This window comes from Pseudophryne corroboree, chromosome 1 (assembly GCF_028390025.1).
Source record: "Pseudophryne corroboree isolate aPseCor3 chromosome 1, aPseCor3.hap2, whole genome shotgun sequence".
Lineage (NCBI taxonomy): Eukaryota > Metazoa > Chordata > Amphibia > Anura > Myobatrachidae > Pseudophryne > Pseudophryne corroboree.
This window is the reverse complement of record NC_086444.1, coordinates 121,555,501-121,570,824: the sequence shown is the minus strand read 5'-3', so window position 1 is coordinate 121,570,824 and position 15,324 is coordinate 121,555,501. Positions and strand designations below refer to the sequence as shown.

At 47.4% G+C, this 15,324-nt stretch overlaps 1 protein-coding gene across 5 annotated transcripts in view; it reads right to left on the bottom strand.

Annotated features, from left to right (window-relative positions):
- Positions 1-15,324, bottom strand: part of MAP3K1 (mitogen-activated protein kinase kinase kinase 1) — a 111,238-nt gene that overhangs the window by 28,424 nt on the left and 67,490 nt on the right. For 3 of the 5 annotated variants that reach the window (XM_063962539.1, XM_063962558.1, XM_063962567.1), the window contains exons 5-12: positions 14,441-14,557; positions 12,526-12,674; positions 12,051-12,175; positions 10,653-10,734; positions 10,341-10,527; positions 3,876-4,160; positions 3,665-3,786; positions 3,480-3,571 (exon numbers count right to left, since the gene is read on the bottom strand). In XM_063962539.1, the coding sequence (XP_063818609.1) occupies positions 3,480-3,571; positions 3,665-3,786; positions 3,876-4,160; positions 10,341-10,527; positions 10,653-10,734; positions 12,051-12,175; positions 12,526-12,674; positions 14,441-14,557 (1,159 nt within the window). The remainder of the gene's footprint in view (positions 1-3,479; positions 3,572-3,664; positions 3,787-3,875; positions 4,161-10,340; positions 10,528-10,652; positions 10,735-12,050; positions 12,176-12,525; positions 12,675-14,440; positions 14,558-15,324) is intronic. The other 2 variants (XM_063962549.1, XM_063962577.1) reach the window with 1 other exon arrangement.

The window sequence follows — 15,324 nt, the reverse complement described above, 5'->3', positions numbered from 1 at the left end:
AGGGGCGTTTTACAGCCCCTGACGGTGTTTGAGGCGCCTGGACAGGCACTAATTGAGTGTCCGGCCGCCTCATGTCGGCAAACGACTGCTTAAGCGAGTTGACGCTATCCCGTAATTCCACAAATAAAGGCATCCATTCTGGTGTCGACCCCCTAGGAGGTGACATCCTCATATTTGGCAATTGCTCCGCCTCCACACCAATAACGTCCTCATACATGTCGACACACACGTACCGACACACAGCAGACACACAGGGAATGCTCTATACGAAGACAGGACCCACTAGCCCTTTGGGGAGACAGAGGGAGAGTCTGCCAGCACACACCAAAAAGCGCTATATATGACAGGGATAGCCTTATGATTAAGTGCTCCCTTATAGCTGCTTTTATATTGATATATTGCCATTTATTTTGCCCCCCCTCTCTGTTATACCCTGTTTCTGTAGTGCAGTGCAGGGGAGAGACCTGGGAGCCTTCCTGACCAGCGGAGCTGTGACAGAAAATGGCGCCGTGTGCTGAGGAGATAGGCCCCGCCCCTTTTCCAGCGGGCTCGTCTCCCGCTATTTAGTACATTTAGGCAGGGGTAAATATCTCCATATAGCCTCTGGGGCTATATGTGAGGTATTTTTAGCCTTTTTACAGGTTTTCATTTGCCTCCCAGGGCGCCCCCCTCCCAGCGCCCTGCACCCTCAGTGACTGCCGTGTGAAGTGTGCTGAGAGGAAAATGGCGCACAGCTGCAGTGCTGTGCGCTACCTTAAGAAGACTGCAGGAGTCTTCAGCCGCCGATTCTGGACCTCTTCTTGCTTCAGCATCTGTGAGGGGGCCGGCGGCGTGGCTCCGGTGACCATCCAGGCTGTACCTGTGATCGTCCCTCTGGAGCTTCATGTCCAGTAGCCAAGAAGCCAATCCATCCTGCACGCAGGTGAGTTCACTTCTTCTCCCCTCTGTCCCTCGTTGCAGTGATCCTGTTGCCAGCAGGAATCACTGTAAAATAAAAAAACCTAAGCTAAACTCTCTAAGCAGCTCTTTATGAGAGCCACCTAGAATTGCACCCTTCTCGGCCGGGCACAAAAATCTAACTGGAGTCTGGAGGAGGGTCATAGGGGGAGGAGCCAGTACACACCACCTGACCTGTAAAAGCTTTACTTTTGTGCCCTGTCTCCTGCGGAGCCGCTATTCCCCATGGTCCTTTCAGGAACCCCAGCATCCACTTAGGACGATAGAGAAAAACGGATATATATCCCTGTATGAAATCCTGTGTAATCATCCCTGCAGCCTAGCATACTGCTGTTGCTGCAGTTTATCCCCCCTCGTGCCGCTTATTGTACCCTCTGCTGACAGCCTGTAATGCCCCCCCCCCCCCCTGTATGCTCCGTTGCGGATGCAGTGCGGGGCGAGCAGCGTGTGGGGCCGCCAGCGGGAGCCGGGACGCGCTGGGACAGACAGCGGGGAGCGCGTCCTGAAGCGCTCTGAGCAGTGGCCGGAGCAGCGGCGGTGGGCGGGAGCTGACCGCCCCGTTCAACATACCTTGACTCCTGCAGCTGTGGTGAGGCTACGACGGGGCTTCTCTGCAAGCGCCGGCCAGCCTGTGTGCAGGAAGTCTGTCTGGCTGTGAGGGTGCTCATTTAGTGAGGACCGACACGCCACAGCTGCTAGTAGCAGCTTGCACTATCCCTGACCCTGCCTTTTGGAAGGGGGAAAGGGATGTGTATGAAATAAGAAAAAATATTAACTAAAAAAAAATAAAAATATTCAAAAGAATTGTGGACCAAGCCACAGACCTGTTGCTACTTCGAGCACAGAAAAAACACTGAGGTACTCTGGGATATGGAGGGGTGGATTGTTCTAAATTTAAATGTTCAGTGCCCTGTTTCCTACGGAAGCCGTCCATATCCCAAGAGTACTCCAGTGACCCCTAGTGGATGAAAAAGAAAACCACAATGATGAATAACTACTGCTGGAAGCAACTCCATGGAACAGTATGTCTCACATAGGACCTTTTGCCTGTGGTCTTACCATTAAGGGAAAGGGGAGAGCGCAAAATGCTCTTGTGGCTGTCAGTATTAAGTGGGCTTGTTACTCCAATACCAGACCATGGGGGTGATTCAGACCTGATCATAGATGTGCCAAATTTAGCACATCTACGATCAGTTTCTCTGACATGTGCGGGGACGCTCAGCACAGGGCTAGTCCGCCCCGCATGTCAGGACCTATTCCCCCCCACGTGTCCGTACCTAACCCACCCCCCCTCCTCCACCGGGTGCAAAAGCTGCGTACGGCAGCGATGCTTTCACACCCGCTAAGTAGCTCCCTAGCTGCGCTGACAGACTGCTACCCGCTGCGTTGTGGGTCGCAGCGGCTGCGTGCGACGTCACGCAGCTGCCCCAGCAACGGTCCAGACACGCCTGTGTTGTTCGAACCGTGCCCCACCAACGGCGTTCTAACACCGTTGGCACACCCCCTCCCACCCCGCGACCAATCAGGCAAAGGCAATTGCAGCCCTGAGATGCTTTCGCATCTCACTGGGTCTCACGTGCGCACTCCAGCAAGGGCTTCAGGCTGCGATCGCTATTGTACCAGCGATCGGATCTGAATTCGGCCCAATGGCTGCACTGATCAAGGTCTACAATATTAAGGGCATCCAAGATTACACGCACCATAGATTTGCTCCCATTAATTGTTCGAGTGCATGGGATGTAATCCACATAAGGACAAATGAACACTTCTCTTTGATGCATTCAAGCTCCATTACACATCTAAGCTAGGTACACACTACACAACTATTGAACCAATTTGACAATCCGATGCTTGCCATGTTTTATTGCATAGTATGTATGAACGAGCGTTTTGGCGTTTCGCCAATCATCCAGAGAAATCAGTTACAAACTCTTTGATTATCGAATCAGTCGGCCAAGACATAAAAATCTTCCCTTAATCTTCCGATATCGCGCAGTGTGTGGGCATTCCTGACAACCTGACCATATTTCCCATTTTTTCCCGTGACTACATCCTCCTTGTGGACGGACAAATGCAAATTCAGAGGCTCATTTATCAACGAGTGATAAAACTTGTTGTGAATGAGAAAACTCGCTGCGTATGATAAATGGTGCTCCAGCCAATCAGCTCCTGTCATGTGTTTCGCTCCTGTCATGTGTTTAAAAAATGACAATTGGGAGCAGACTGGCTGGAGCACCAGTTTTCATATGCAATGAATGTTATCACTTGTTGATGAATAGGCCCCTCAGTGTGGTGTGGCAGGAAACCGGTTACTTAAATTAAAAATAAATACATTGCTTTGTGTGTAGCTCAGATATTGGAGCCTTCAATTTGCCCAAGAATCCCTCTGATTGTCAGGTCAACCAAAATATCAGACAGTGTGTACCTAGCTTAAGGTACAAGACTGCATCACAGGAGCTAGAAAAACACCCTTGTGGGCGATCTAGTCGCCGACATAAGACATCCTTTTAGAAAGCACTTACCGGATTTTAAGATCTCTCTTCCCACCGCCAGCTCTCCTCCTTGGCCTTTGCATAGTTCCAGCAGCGTTGACACTGAAAGCTGACTCGTCCGGCTGTAGGAGGCAATTGAAGAGATTCATGAGACACCTCTCTCTCTCTCTCTAAGGCACACAACATACAGGCTTAAGCCTCCGGTTCTAGCTTACCTGTTGGCATCTGCGCACTTGACCAGGATGGTCTCCACAACCGGGTTGAGAAGTTGTTGCAGCTTTTTCCTTTCAGCAGTTGTGTGGCAAGGAGTGTACACCAGCATGGCTCGTAAGGTTTTCTTGGAGTAAAACAACAGCACGACATAAATGACAAGTAGTAAAAGACAAATACATTAACAGCCGGAACTGATATAAAGTAGACACTTACTAAAGCAGCGACATAAACTTTGTAGACCGGGTCGGCGCACACCATGGATAGAACGCTACAGCAGGCTTCCACCACAACGTCCCCCGAGATACTGGACTGAGATGAGCCACTGGCAGAGTGTGGAGTGGTGCTGCTGGGTGTACTGCCAGTGCCTGAAGTTCCAGTGCTTTCACCATTAGCCAACAGCAGGGCCCCACTCACATCATGCGAAAGACGCCTCAGCGCCATTTCTCTGATATTCCAGTTCCGAGAAAACAAACAGCCCACCAGCTCCGTCCCAAAGACCTGCAAGAAGAACACAATCAGGGTAACGTTACACACAAAGCAAAGATTTCCATACAGATACAGGCCAAGATTTATTAAAACTTGGAGAGACGAGGTGGAGAGAGATTAAGTACCAGCCACTCAACTCCTGTCATTGTACAGGTTGTGTTTGAAAATAAGAATTTACTTACCGATAATTCTATTTCTCATAGTCCGTAGTGGATGCTGGGACTCCGTCAGGACCATGGGGAATAGCGGGCTCCGCAGGAGACAGGGCACATCTAAATAAAGCTTTTAGGATCACATGGTGCGTACTGGCTCCTCCCCCTATGACCCTCCTCCAAGCCTCAGTTAGGTACTGTGCCCGGACGAGCGTACACAATAAGGAAGGATCTTGAATCCCGGGTAAGACTCATACCAGCCACACCAATCACACCGTACAACTTGTGATCTGAATCCAGTTAACAGTATGATAACAAAAAACGAAGTAGCCTCTGAAAAGATGGCTCACAACAATAGTAATAACCCGATCTTTGTAACAATAACTATGTACAAGTATTGCAGACAATCCGCACTTGGGATGGGCGCCCAGCATCCACTACGGACTATGAGAAATAGAATTATCGGTAAGTAAATTCTTATTTTCTCTAACGTCCTAGTGGATGCTGGGACTCCGTCAGGACCATGGGGATTATACCAAAGCTCCCAAACGGGCGGGAGAGTGCGGATGACTCTGCAGCACCGAATGAGAGAACTCCAGGTCCTCCTTAGCCAGAGTATCAAATTTGTAAAATTTTACAAACGTGTTCTCCCCTGACCACGTAGCTGCTCGGCAAAGTTGTAATGCCGAGACCCCTCGGGCAGCCGCCCAAGATGAGCCCACTTTCCTTGTGGAGTGGGCCTTTACAGATTTAGGCTGTGGCAGGCCTGCCACAGAATGTGCAAGTTGGATTGTGCTACAGATCCAACGTGCAATCGTCTGTTTAGACGCAGGAGCACCCATCTTGTTGGGTGCATACAATATAAACAACGAGTCAGATTTTCTGACTCCAGCTGTCCTTGAAATATATATTTTTAATGCTCTGACAACGTCCAGTAACTTGGAGTCCTCCAAGTCGCTAGTAGCCGCAGGCACCACAATAGGCTGGTTCAAGTGAAAAGCCGAAACCACCTTAGGGAGAAAATGAGGACGTGTCCGCAGTTCTGCCCTGTCCGAATGGAAAATCAGATATGGGCTTTTGTATGATAAAGCCGCCAACTCTGAAACTCTCCTGGCTGAAGCCAGGGCCAATAGCATGGTTACCTTCCATGTAAGGTATTTTAAATCTACCGATTTTAGAGGCTCAAACCAATGAGATTTGAGAAAATTCAAAACTACGTTCAAATCCCACGGTGCCACTGGAGGCACTATTGGGGGTTGTATATGTAGTACACCTTTGACAAAAGTTTGTACTTCAGGCACTGATGCCAATTCCTTCTGGAAGAAGATTGATAAGGCCGAAATTTGAACTTTAATGGACCCCAATTTTAGGCCCATAGACAATCCTGCTTGCAGGAAATGTAAGAATCGACCCAATTGAAATTCTTCCGTTGGAGCCTTCTTGGCCTCACACCACGCAACATATTTTCGCCAAATGTGGTGATAATGTTGTACAGTCACTTCCTTTCTAGCCTTAATCAAGGTAGGAATAACTTCCTCTGGAATGCCCTTTTCTTTTAGAATCCGGCGTTCAACCGCCATGCCGTCAAACGCAGACGCGGTAAGTCTTGGAACATACAAGGTCCCTGCTGAAGCAGATCCCTTCTTAGAGGTAGAGGCCATGGATCCTCCGTGAGCATCTCTTGAAGTTCCGGATACCAAGTTCTTCTTGGCCAGTCCGGAGCCACCAGTATTGTTCTTACTCCTCTTTTCCGTATAATTCTCAGTACCTTTGGTATGAGAGGCAGAGGAGGGAACACATACACTGACTGGTACACCCACGGTGTTACCAGAGCGTCCACAGCTATTGCCTGAGGGTCTCTTGACCTGGCGCAATATCTGTCCAATTTTTTGTTGAGGCGAGACGCCATCATGTCCACCTTTGGTCTTTCCCAACGGTTCACAATCATGTGGAAGACTTCTGGATGAAGTCCCCACTCTCCCGGGTGAAGGTCGTGTCTGCTGAGGAAGTCTGCTTCCCAGTTGTCCACTCCCGGGATGAACACTGCTGACAGTGCTATGACATGATTCTCCGCCCAGCGCAGAATCCTTGCAGCTTCTGTCATTGCTCTTCTGCTTCTCGTGCCGCCTTGTCGGTTTACGTGGGCGACTGCCGTGATGTTGTCCGACTGGATCAACACCGGCTGACCCTGAAGCAGCGATTTTGCCAGGCTTAGAGCATTGTAGATCGCTCTTAGCTCCAGTATATTTATGTGAAGGGACGTCTCCAGGTTTGACCACACGCCCTGGAAGTTTCTTCCCTGTGTGACTGCTCCCCAGCCTCGTAGGCTGGCATCCGTAGTCACCAGGACCCAGTCCTGTATGCCGAATCTGCGGCCCTCTAACAGATGGGCACTCTGCAACCACCACAGGAGAGACAACCTTGTTCTTGGTGACAGTGTTATCCGCTGATGCATGTGCAGATGCGATCCGGACCATTTGTCCAGCAGATCCCACTGAAATGTCCGTGCATGGAATCTGCCGAATGGAATCGCTTCGTAAGAAGCCACCATCTTTCCCAGGACTCTTGTGCATTGATGTACTGACACAGTTCCTGGTTTTAGGAGGTTCCTGACAAGTTCGGATAACTCCCTTGCTTTCTCCTCCGGGAGAAACACCTTTTTCTGAACCGTGTCCAGAATCATTCCCAGGAACAGCAGACGAGTTGTCGGGGTCAATTGAGATTTTGGAAGATTCAGAATCCACCCGTGTTGCTGAAGCACTACCTGGGTTAGTGCTACACCGACTTCCAGCTGTTCTCTTGACTTTGCCCTTATCAGGAGATCGTCCAAGTAAGGGATAATTAATACGCCTTTTCTTCGTAGAAGAACCATCATTTCGGTCATTACCTTGGTCAAGACCCGAGGGGCCGTGGACAAACCAAACGGCAGCGTTTGAAACTGATAATGACAGTCTTGTATCACGAACCTGAGATACCCTTGGTGTGAGGGGTAAATTGGGACATGCAGATAAGCATCTTTTATGTCCAGGGACACCATGAAGTCCCCTTCTTCCAGATTCGCTATCACTGCTCTGAGTGACTCCATCTTGAACTTGAATTTCTGTATGTACAGGTTCAAGGATTTCAGGTTTAGAATAGGTCTTACCGAACCGTCCGGCTTCGGTACCACAAATAGTGTGGAATAATACCCCTTTCCCTGTTGTAGGAGGGGTACCTTGACTATCACCTGCTGAGAATACAGCTTGTGAATGGCTTCCAAAACCGACGTCCTTTCTGAGGGAGACGTTGGTAAAGCAGACTTTAGGAACCGGCGAGGGGGAGACCTTTCGAACTCCAACATGTAACCCTGAGATATTATCTGCAGGATCCACGGGTCCACTTGTGAGCGAGCCCACTGATTGCTGAAAATCTTGAGTCGACCCCCCACCGCTCCTGAGTCCGCTTGTAAAGCCCCAGCGTCATGCTGATGGCTTTGTAGAACCCGGGGCGGGCTTCTGGTCCTGGGCAGGGGCTGCTTGCTGCCCTCTCTTACCCTTTCCTCTGCCTCGCGGCAGATAAGACTGTCCTTTTGGTCGCTTGTTTTTATAGGAGCGAAAGGACTGCGGCTGAAAAGACGGTGTCTTTTTCTGTTGGGAGGGGGTCTGAGGTAAAAAAGTGGATTTGCCGGCAGTTGCCGTGGCCACCAGGTCCGAAAGACCGACCCCAAATAATTCCTCTCCTTTATATGGCAATACTTCCATATGCCTTTTGGAATCCGCATCACCTGACCACTGTCGCGTCCATAAACTTCTTCTGGCAGATATGGACATCGCGCTTACTCTTGATGCTAGAGTACAAATATCCCTCTGAGCATCTCGCATATAAAGAAAAGCATCCTTTAATTGCTCTAGAGTCAATAAAATACTGTCCCTATCCAGGGTATCAATATTTTCAGTCAGAGAATCCAACCACACTACCCCAGCACTGCACATCCAGGCTGAGGCTACTGCCGGTCGCAGTATAACACCAGTATGTGTGTATATACTCTTCAGTGTAGTTTCCAGCCTCCTATCTGCTGGATCCTTGAGGGCGGCCGTATCAGGAGACGGCAACGCCACTTGCTTTGATAAACGTGTGAGCGCCTTATCCACCCTAGGGGGTGTTTCCCAGCGCGCCCTAACCTCTGGTGGGAAAGGGTATAATGCCAATAACTTCTTGGAAATTAGCAGTTTTCTATCTGGGTTAACCCACGCTTCGTCACACACGTCATTCAATTCCTCTGATTCTGGAAAAGCTACAGGTAGTTTTTTCACCCCCCACATAATACCCCTTTTTGAGGTACCAGCAGTATCAGAGATCTGCAAAGCCTCCTTCATTGCCGTGATCATATAACGTGTGGCCCTATTGGAAAATACGTTTGTTTCTTCACCGTCGACACTAGATTCATCTGTGTCGGTACCCGTGTCGACTGACTGAGGTAAGGGACGTTTTACAGCCCCTGACGGTGTCTGAGACGCCTGAGCCGGTACTAACTGGTTTTCCGGCCGTCTCATTTCGTCAACTGACTTTTGTAATGTGCCAACATTATCACGTAATTCCATAACTAAAGCCATCCATTCCGGTGTCGACTCCCTAGGGGGTGACATCACCATTACCGGCAATTGCTCTGCCTCCACACCAACATCGTCCTCATACATGTCGACACACACGTACCGACACACAGCAGCCACACAGGGAATGCTCTAATCGAAGACAGGACCCTCTTAGCCCTTTGGGGAGACAGAGGGAGAGTTTGCCAGCACACACCAAAAACGCTATAAATGTATATAAACAACCCTAGAAGGTGTTGTTTTTGATATAAGCGCTTTTAATATATCAATATCGCCAAATTATGCCCCCCTTCTCTTTGTTACCCTGTTTCTGTAGTGCAGTGGAGAGTCCTGGGAGCCTTCCTCACCAGCGGAGCTGAGCAGGAAAATGGCGCTGAGTGCTGAGGAGAATAAGCTCCGCCCCTTTTTCGGCGGGCTTTTCTCCCGGGTTTTAAGAAAACTGGCCTGGGTTAAATACATACATATAGCCTTAATGGCTATATGTGATGTATTTATTTTGCCACTAAAGGTATTTAATATTGCTGCCCAGGGCGCCCCCAGCAGCGCCCTGCACCCTCCGTGACTGAATCAGTGAGACGTGTAGCAACAATGGCGCACAGCTGCAGTGCTGTGCGCTACCTTCATGAAGACTGAGGAGTCTTCTGCCGCCTGCTTTCCGGACCTCCGTCTTCAGCGTCTGTAAGGGGGATCGGCGGCGCGGCTCCGGGACGAACCCCAGGAGGACCTGTGTTCCGACTCCCTCTGGAGCTAAGTGTCCAGTAGCCTAAGACTCCAATCCATCCTGCACGCAGGTGAGTTGGAAATCTCTCCCCTAAGTCCCTCGATGCAGTGATCCTGTTGCCAGCAGGATTCACTGAGATTTAAACCTAAAAAAACTTTTTCTAAGCAGCTCTTTAGGAGAGCCACCTAGATTGCACCCTTCTCGGACGGGCACAAAAACCTAACTGAGGCTTGGAGGAGGGTCATAGGGGGAGGAGCCAGTACGCACCATGTGATCCTAAAAGCTTTATTTAGATGTGCCCTGTCTCCTGCGGAGCCCGCTATTCCCCATGGTCCTGACGGAGTCCCAGCATCCACTAGGACGTTAGAGAAAAATGACAAAAGTTAACTGGCTGGCACTTTATCTCTCTCCACTTTATCACTCTCCAAACTTTGATATATCTGGGCCATAAACATGACAACAACATTGCTGCTAGCTTAGGACAATATATAGAACACAGAAAATCTAAGTGGACATACTGTATGTTCCTAGCATAGCAGCAGGTAGAGAGTATAAACTGAGTTTACTGTTGTATAATCCAGGAGTTTCAGTGATCATGGAAGTATGAGGTCTGGAAGGGCACACAGTAGCATGGAGCTTTGAGGAACAGCAATGGGAACCCATGGATCAGACTGACATCAGCTGTGAGAAATGAAGTGCAGTAAGAGAAACACGGGCTACTCTGACATACCTGAATCCATGGCTCAGCCATGTTTTTGTAAGCAGCAGGAATCTGCTGGACCCCATAAAGAGTAAGGTTTAAATTGGAATCCTGTGACCTTCTTTGGGATCCAGCTGTAGGGGACTGCTGCTGAGGAGACTGCTGCTGGGCAGCGCGTAGCATAGGGGGAGAATCCACAGGCCCTGGTATTTCATGGCTGCAAACACAAGACACTCATAGATTTACCTTCAGATGCCACACTGTACCTTACCCAACAGACTATTCTTTTTTTCTAGAGAATTCTCTATTTACTATGGCAAAAACTAGAACTTCTAGACTAACCTGTGGAAGTCCTGGGATCTCCATTTTGAGCGGCACAGAGGACAGATGAGAGGCTCCCGATTCCTCCGGCATTCCTCTGCCCCTAAAAGAAGACCGCACAAAAACAATTTAATAAAAAATCTAAATGATAAAAAAAAGTGTCCAATATTAAAGTGTCCGTTTGCTGTAAGACGGCTCTCACTGCCAGCTATTCCAGTGTTCTCACCTGCACTGACCTATAACAAGCCGGTATGCCAGCACATTAGAGAAAAAGACTACAAGAATGCATAGGCCCTAAAACAGAGAAAATTTTGATATATCTTAATTCTTTCTTTAAGTCTATGAATTGGTTAAAATGGTAAAAAACAAATCCCCTCTGCAGAGAAACCTGTATAGACATTGGTGAAAAGCACAGAATGTACATCTGGCGGACATGATGGTCTAAGGGGAATCTGTATCAATCCTTCTGGAGAGGACAGGTCGAGAATCTTCCCAGTTGGCTCTAGATATAATTTTATAGAATGTACTCGAAGACTGATAGCTGGAAGCGGAATGACCTCTACGTAAGGTTTGATACATCTCCCCCCTAAATCTGAGAGTCTTGGCTGTGACACAAAGCTGGATAGAGCTGTATACAGTGCACTGGGCTATACCTGACTTATGTATATAAAAGAAAGCCTAGGTGAAAGAAAGCAATGCATGTTATAAGTGGCTGCATGAGCCATTTACAAGCTTCATTAATAGTATAATATACACATAAATGTCATTTTTTGGAATATGTAAAAATAAGATCAGCGCTAGACAGACTTAACAAAGCAGTTTTTCACAAATTCCTATCAGTGAAACTGTTGCTGAAGACAGATTAACAGAAAAAGCTGCAACAGGTTCAGATAAACTATTTTACCTTATAATGAACAAAAAATGATGTGGATTTTATGTCCGATGTTATCGTGCTTTGTGCATTGCAAAATTATGAGATCCCCCAAGATGTAGATTTACACGTTTCTCTATTTTCAGTTTGAGAAAATCCAAAGCAGTCAAGAATACAGACTGTGGACATTACAGTGTCCAGCAGATGGCAGTATTGCCACAATAGTAGACCTTCAGATGGAAGGCGGCGTCTGCCTCCAGCACTGTACGCTGCTTACATTAGAGATAAAAAGTAAACCAGACTGACCAGGAAGCCCACTCTGTTTTGTGCATATCTGGATCTCCTGGGCCGGAAAACAGAGAGGTTTCCATCTCAGCATGTGTTCGAACATCGAGGCAAGTGCCCAAATTAACCTAAACATCCTCTCCAGTTCTAGTCTGCCAAGGGGAGTGCACAGGTAATTGGGGATTGGGGGGGGGGGGGGGGGGGGGGGTATTTAGAGGTAACATTGTGCATTGTAGTGTCATGCAGAAAAGCGGGTGACGTACAGATTGACATGCAGTGATGGTGTAGCTTATTTCGGCAGCCTTCTTCACATACGGTCAGGCTCTCCTCGTCCAGCATGCCCAACAGGCAGATGGGACACATTTGCTCATCTTCGTCTTTTATGCTGCTGAGGAAACAGAAAACTGACTATTCAGAATCCAACACACACACACACACACATCCTGTGCACCGACCAGTAAGATATCCCAATCATAATGGGACCCCTGCCCCATAGGGGGGATTTAATCTCCACAAAATGTGTGGAGATTCCTTTTACTTTGAGATAACAGTATAGTGACAAAACAGCGCCACCTAGTGCAAGTTATTTAAAACAGCAGAACACATCAGCACCATCAAATAACAGAAATACAAAAACAACAGGTATTCTTTATTTAATGTCATTAATCCTTTGAAATGTTCAGCAGAAGCGAGAGACCACACACTGTATAGCAGCCGTGCTCCCTGCCATGTACAAACCTGGTATCTGAGCTAGATGTAGAGGTGGTAGATGAGGACAATGTATGAGAATTTGACATGCGTGACACAAACTTCTGGATGGTGTTACGAGATGGGGCTTTGATCCTTGAGCTACGTCTACTGTGATATTTCTGGAACAAACTTTCAACCTAACGGGGGGAGGGGGGGAAATAAAAAAATAAAAATAGTGAAGTCTCACACGATACACTATGTTATCGGAACCGTACTAATACTAACTTGATGGAGAGAACATGAAAAGGCTGAAACATGACAGCAGTACAGCTACTTACATAGAATGGTTGCTACTGTATTCTCAAGAGCAAGCAATGGCTACATACATTCAAATGATGCATTCCCCAAATTAAGGTTCTAAATAAATGTGTAAGCCAACTGACAGGACAGTGTCCTAATTACCACTCGTCTAATACCCCATTGTCTATATGCTCCAGTGTCCCCTAGTGGATGAAGGAGAAAATGTGTACGCCAACTGACAGGACAGCGTCCTAATTACTACTAGTCTATACCCCATTGTCTATATGCTCCAGTGTCCCCTAGTGGATGAAAGAGAAAAATGTGTAAGCCAACTGACGGGACAGCATCCTAATTACTACTAGTCTATACCCCATTGTCTATATGCTCCAGTGTCCCCTAGTGGATTAAGGAGAAAAATGTGTAAGCCAACTGACAGTACAGCGTCTTAATTACCACTCGTCTATACCCCATTGTCTATATGCTCCAGTGTCCCCCAGTGGATGAAGGAGAAAAATGTGTAAGCCAACTGACAGTACAGCATCTTAATTAAACCATGTAAATGAACTCTGTAAACACAGTACATAGAGCAGTTTCAATGAACTGATTGAAATTAAAAAGTAATGCTGATGCCTTGATTAGGGAAGAAAATCTTACACATTATTAGAAAACATGAGAATCTATATATATTAAAAGGATGCTGAAATATCACAGCGTTTACAGAGCGAAATAACTATTTCTAGAATAGCAGACTCGCAGCAAATGCCTTCAATCATAAAAAAAAAGATGATAAATTGGTGATTGCAAACTAGTCTATGCTTTAAAAGCTGTGTACATTATTCCAGCCAGGCATATGGTTTGGCAGAGAGATCCCCTCTCCTCACCAGTACTGCAGCATTCAGCTTAGATGGGAGATAAAACTATGGAATCATTTGATTCCGACTTCCAAGACAGTGCCAGACCATACAGGCCACAGAATCCGGCTATATGGTCACAGACGGAAACCTAAAATTAAGTTCTAATCCATCTGGAAAACCCGTGGAAATAGCGATGAAGAAAGCCTTACTTGCACTACTACACAGAACAAAACCACAATGCAGACGCTAGAGAACCACATTACAGTGGGGCTTATTTCTGTGGCCGAACACTGGGTGATTTCAATAAAATAAATGTATGGCCTAGAACCACATTCGTCATCACAAACCTCAAAGCTGAAAAACAGAGTAAATGGAGAACACCTAATGTACATCTGCTGGGTAACCGCATGCAGAGAATCCCCGGAAAGTCAACTGGAAGCCCAGGAATAAGTCACTAGACAGGCAAGAAATGTTCCTGCAACGCAGTTTCGGAGCACTCCTCCACACTATACATCCCATTTAAGACTTGGGGGGGGGGGGGGGGGTTTCAGTCGGGGGCCAGGGGGGTGGTTCAATCTTCGTGTGCATTGGTAACTAAGGCTTCTATAACCTGTGCTTATATCGTTTTTTGCAGTTCTTGTAGCAAGAAAATGATTCTCAGCATTACCATGGTCTGTAAGCAATTATAAGCTGCTGTGCGAGCTACCAAGCCCCTTTCCTGTTTAGCTGGGGATGGAGGGAAGGGGGTGATAATTGCGGGTACAATACGATCATTTACTGTGAAACAATGGGTGTAGAAATTAGCATACTTCAAAATTCTTCAAGGTTTTCCTCCAGAGCATTGTATCCGAGGGCTCCAGCTGAAAGACTCGTAACATGACGAAGAGGAGATGGATGCAGAACACGCCTCTGCCGCAGCTGCAGGTCTGCAAGAGAGCAAAGCTGTAATTACACACACGGGCAAAATAATACTACCATATTATAAAGAGAGAGACTGGCACTCCGCTATTGTTCAGACAGGTTCTTTAGAGCCAGTGGTGGGCGGCGGAGCCCGACAATGGCCCGAGCCATTTAGATAATGGATCTGCTGTTATTACACCACACCAGTCATAGTGTGTGTGCGCTCCCAATGAATCCTCCTGGAACCAGCGGCATTTTCTCCCATTCCTAGTGAACTATAATTGTACTCTGAGCAGTCTACACAATATCTGCCTCTGATCTATGCAGGTGATTGGAGACCTTTTCCAATCATCTCCAGGAAACACATTATTAAAGCAACATCATCGTGTATTCTGCACGTTGTAACACGGAGTTATATTTGGTTTTCAAACAGCACAAAAGCTGAAGCCAGGTATGCTAATGGGCACAGAAGAGGCAGTTTGCAAACACCATCTAACATGACATCACTTGTTCCAGGAAAATAAACAGCTGGGAGCTTTTGGCAGCAAAAATACCAGGTCCCGATGCAAGGTGAGCAGCACGGACCTCAGCACAAAGCCCCGCGAGGCAATGACTGAGACTGATCTGTTTATACAGCTTCTTTTTTCTATGTTTTCCCACGACTACATGGAGCACGTAATTGCCTATATCGGAATATGATGGCACAAATGTCACACCTCCTTTCCTAAGGGCTATGTATCCCCCATCACATCACATGATCACACCTACCAAAATATATGTAACCTGGGCCAAA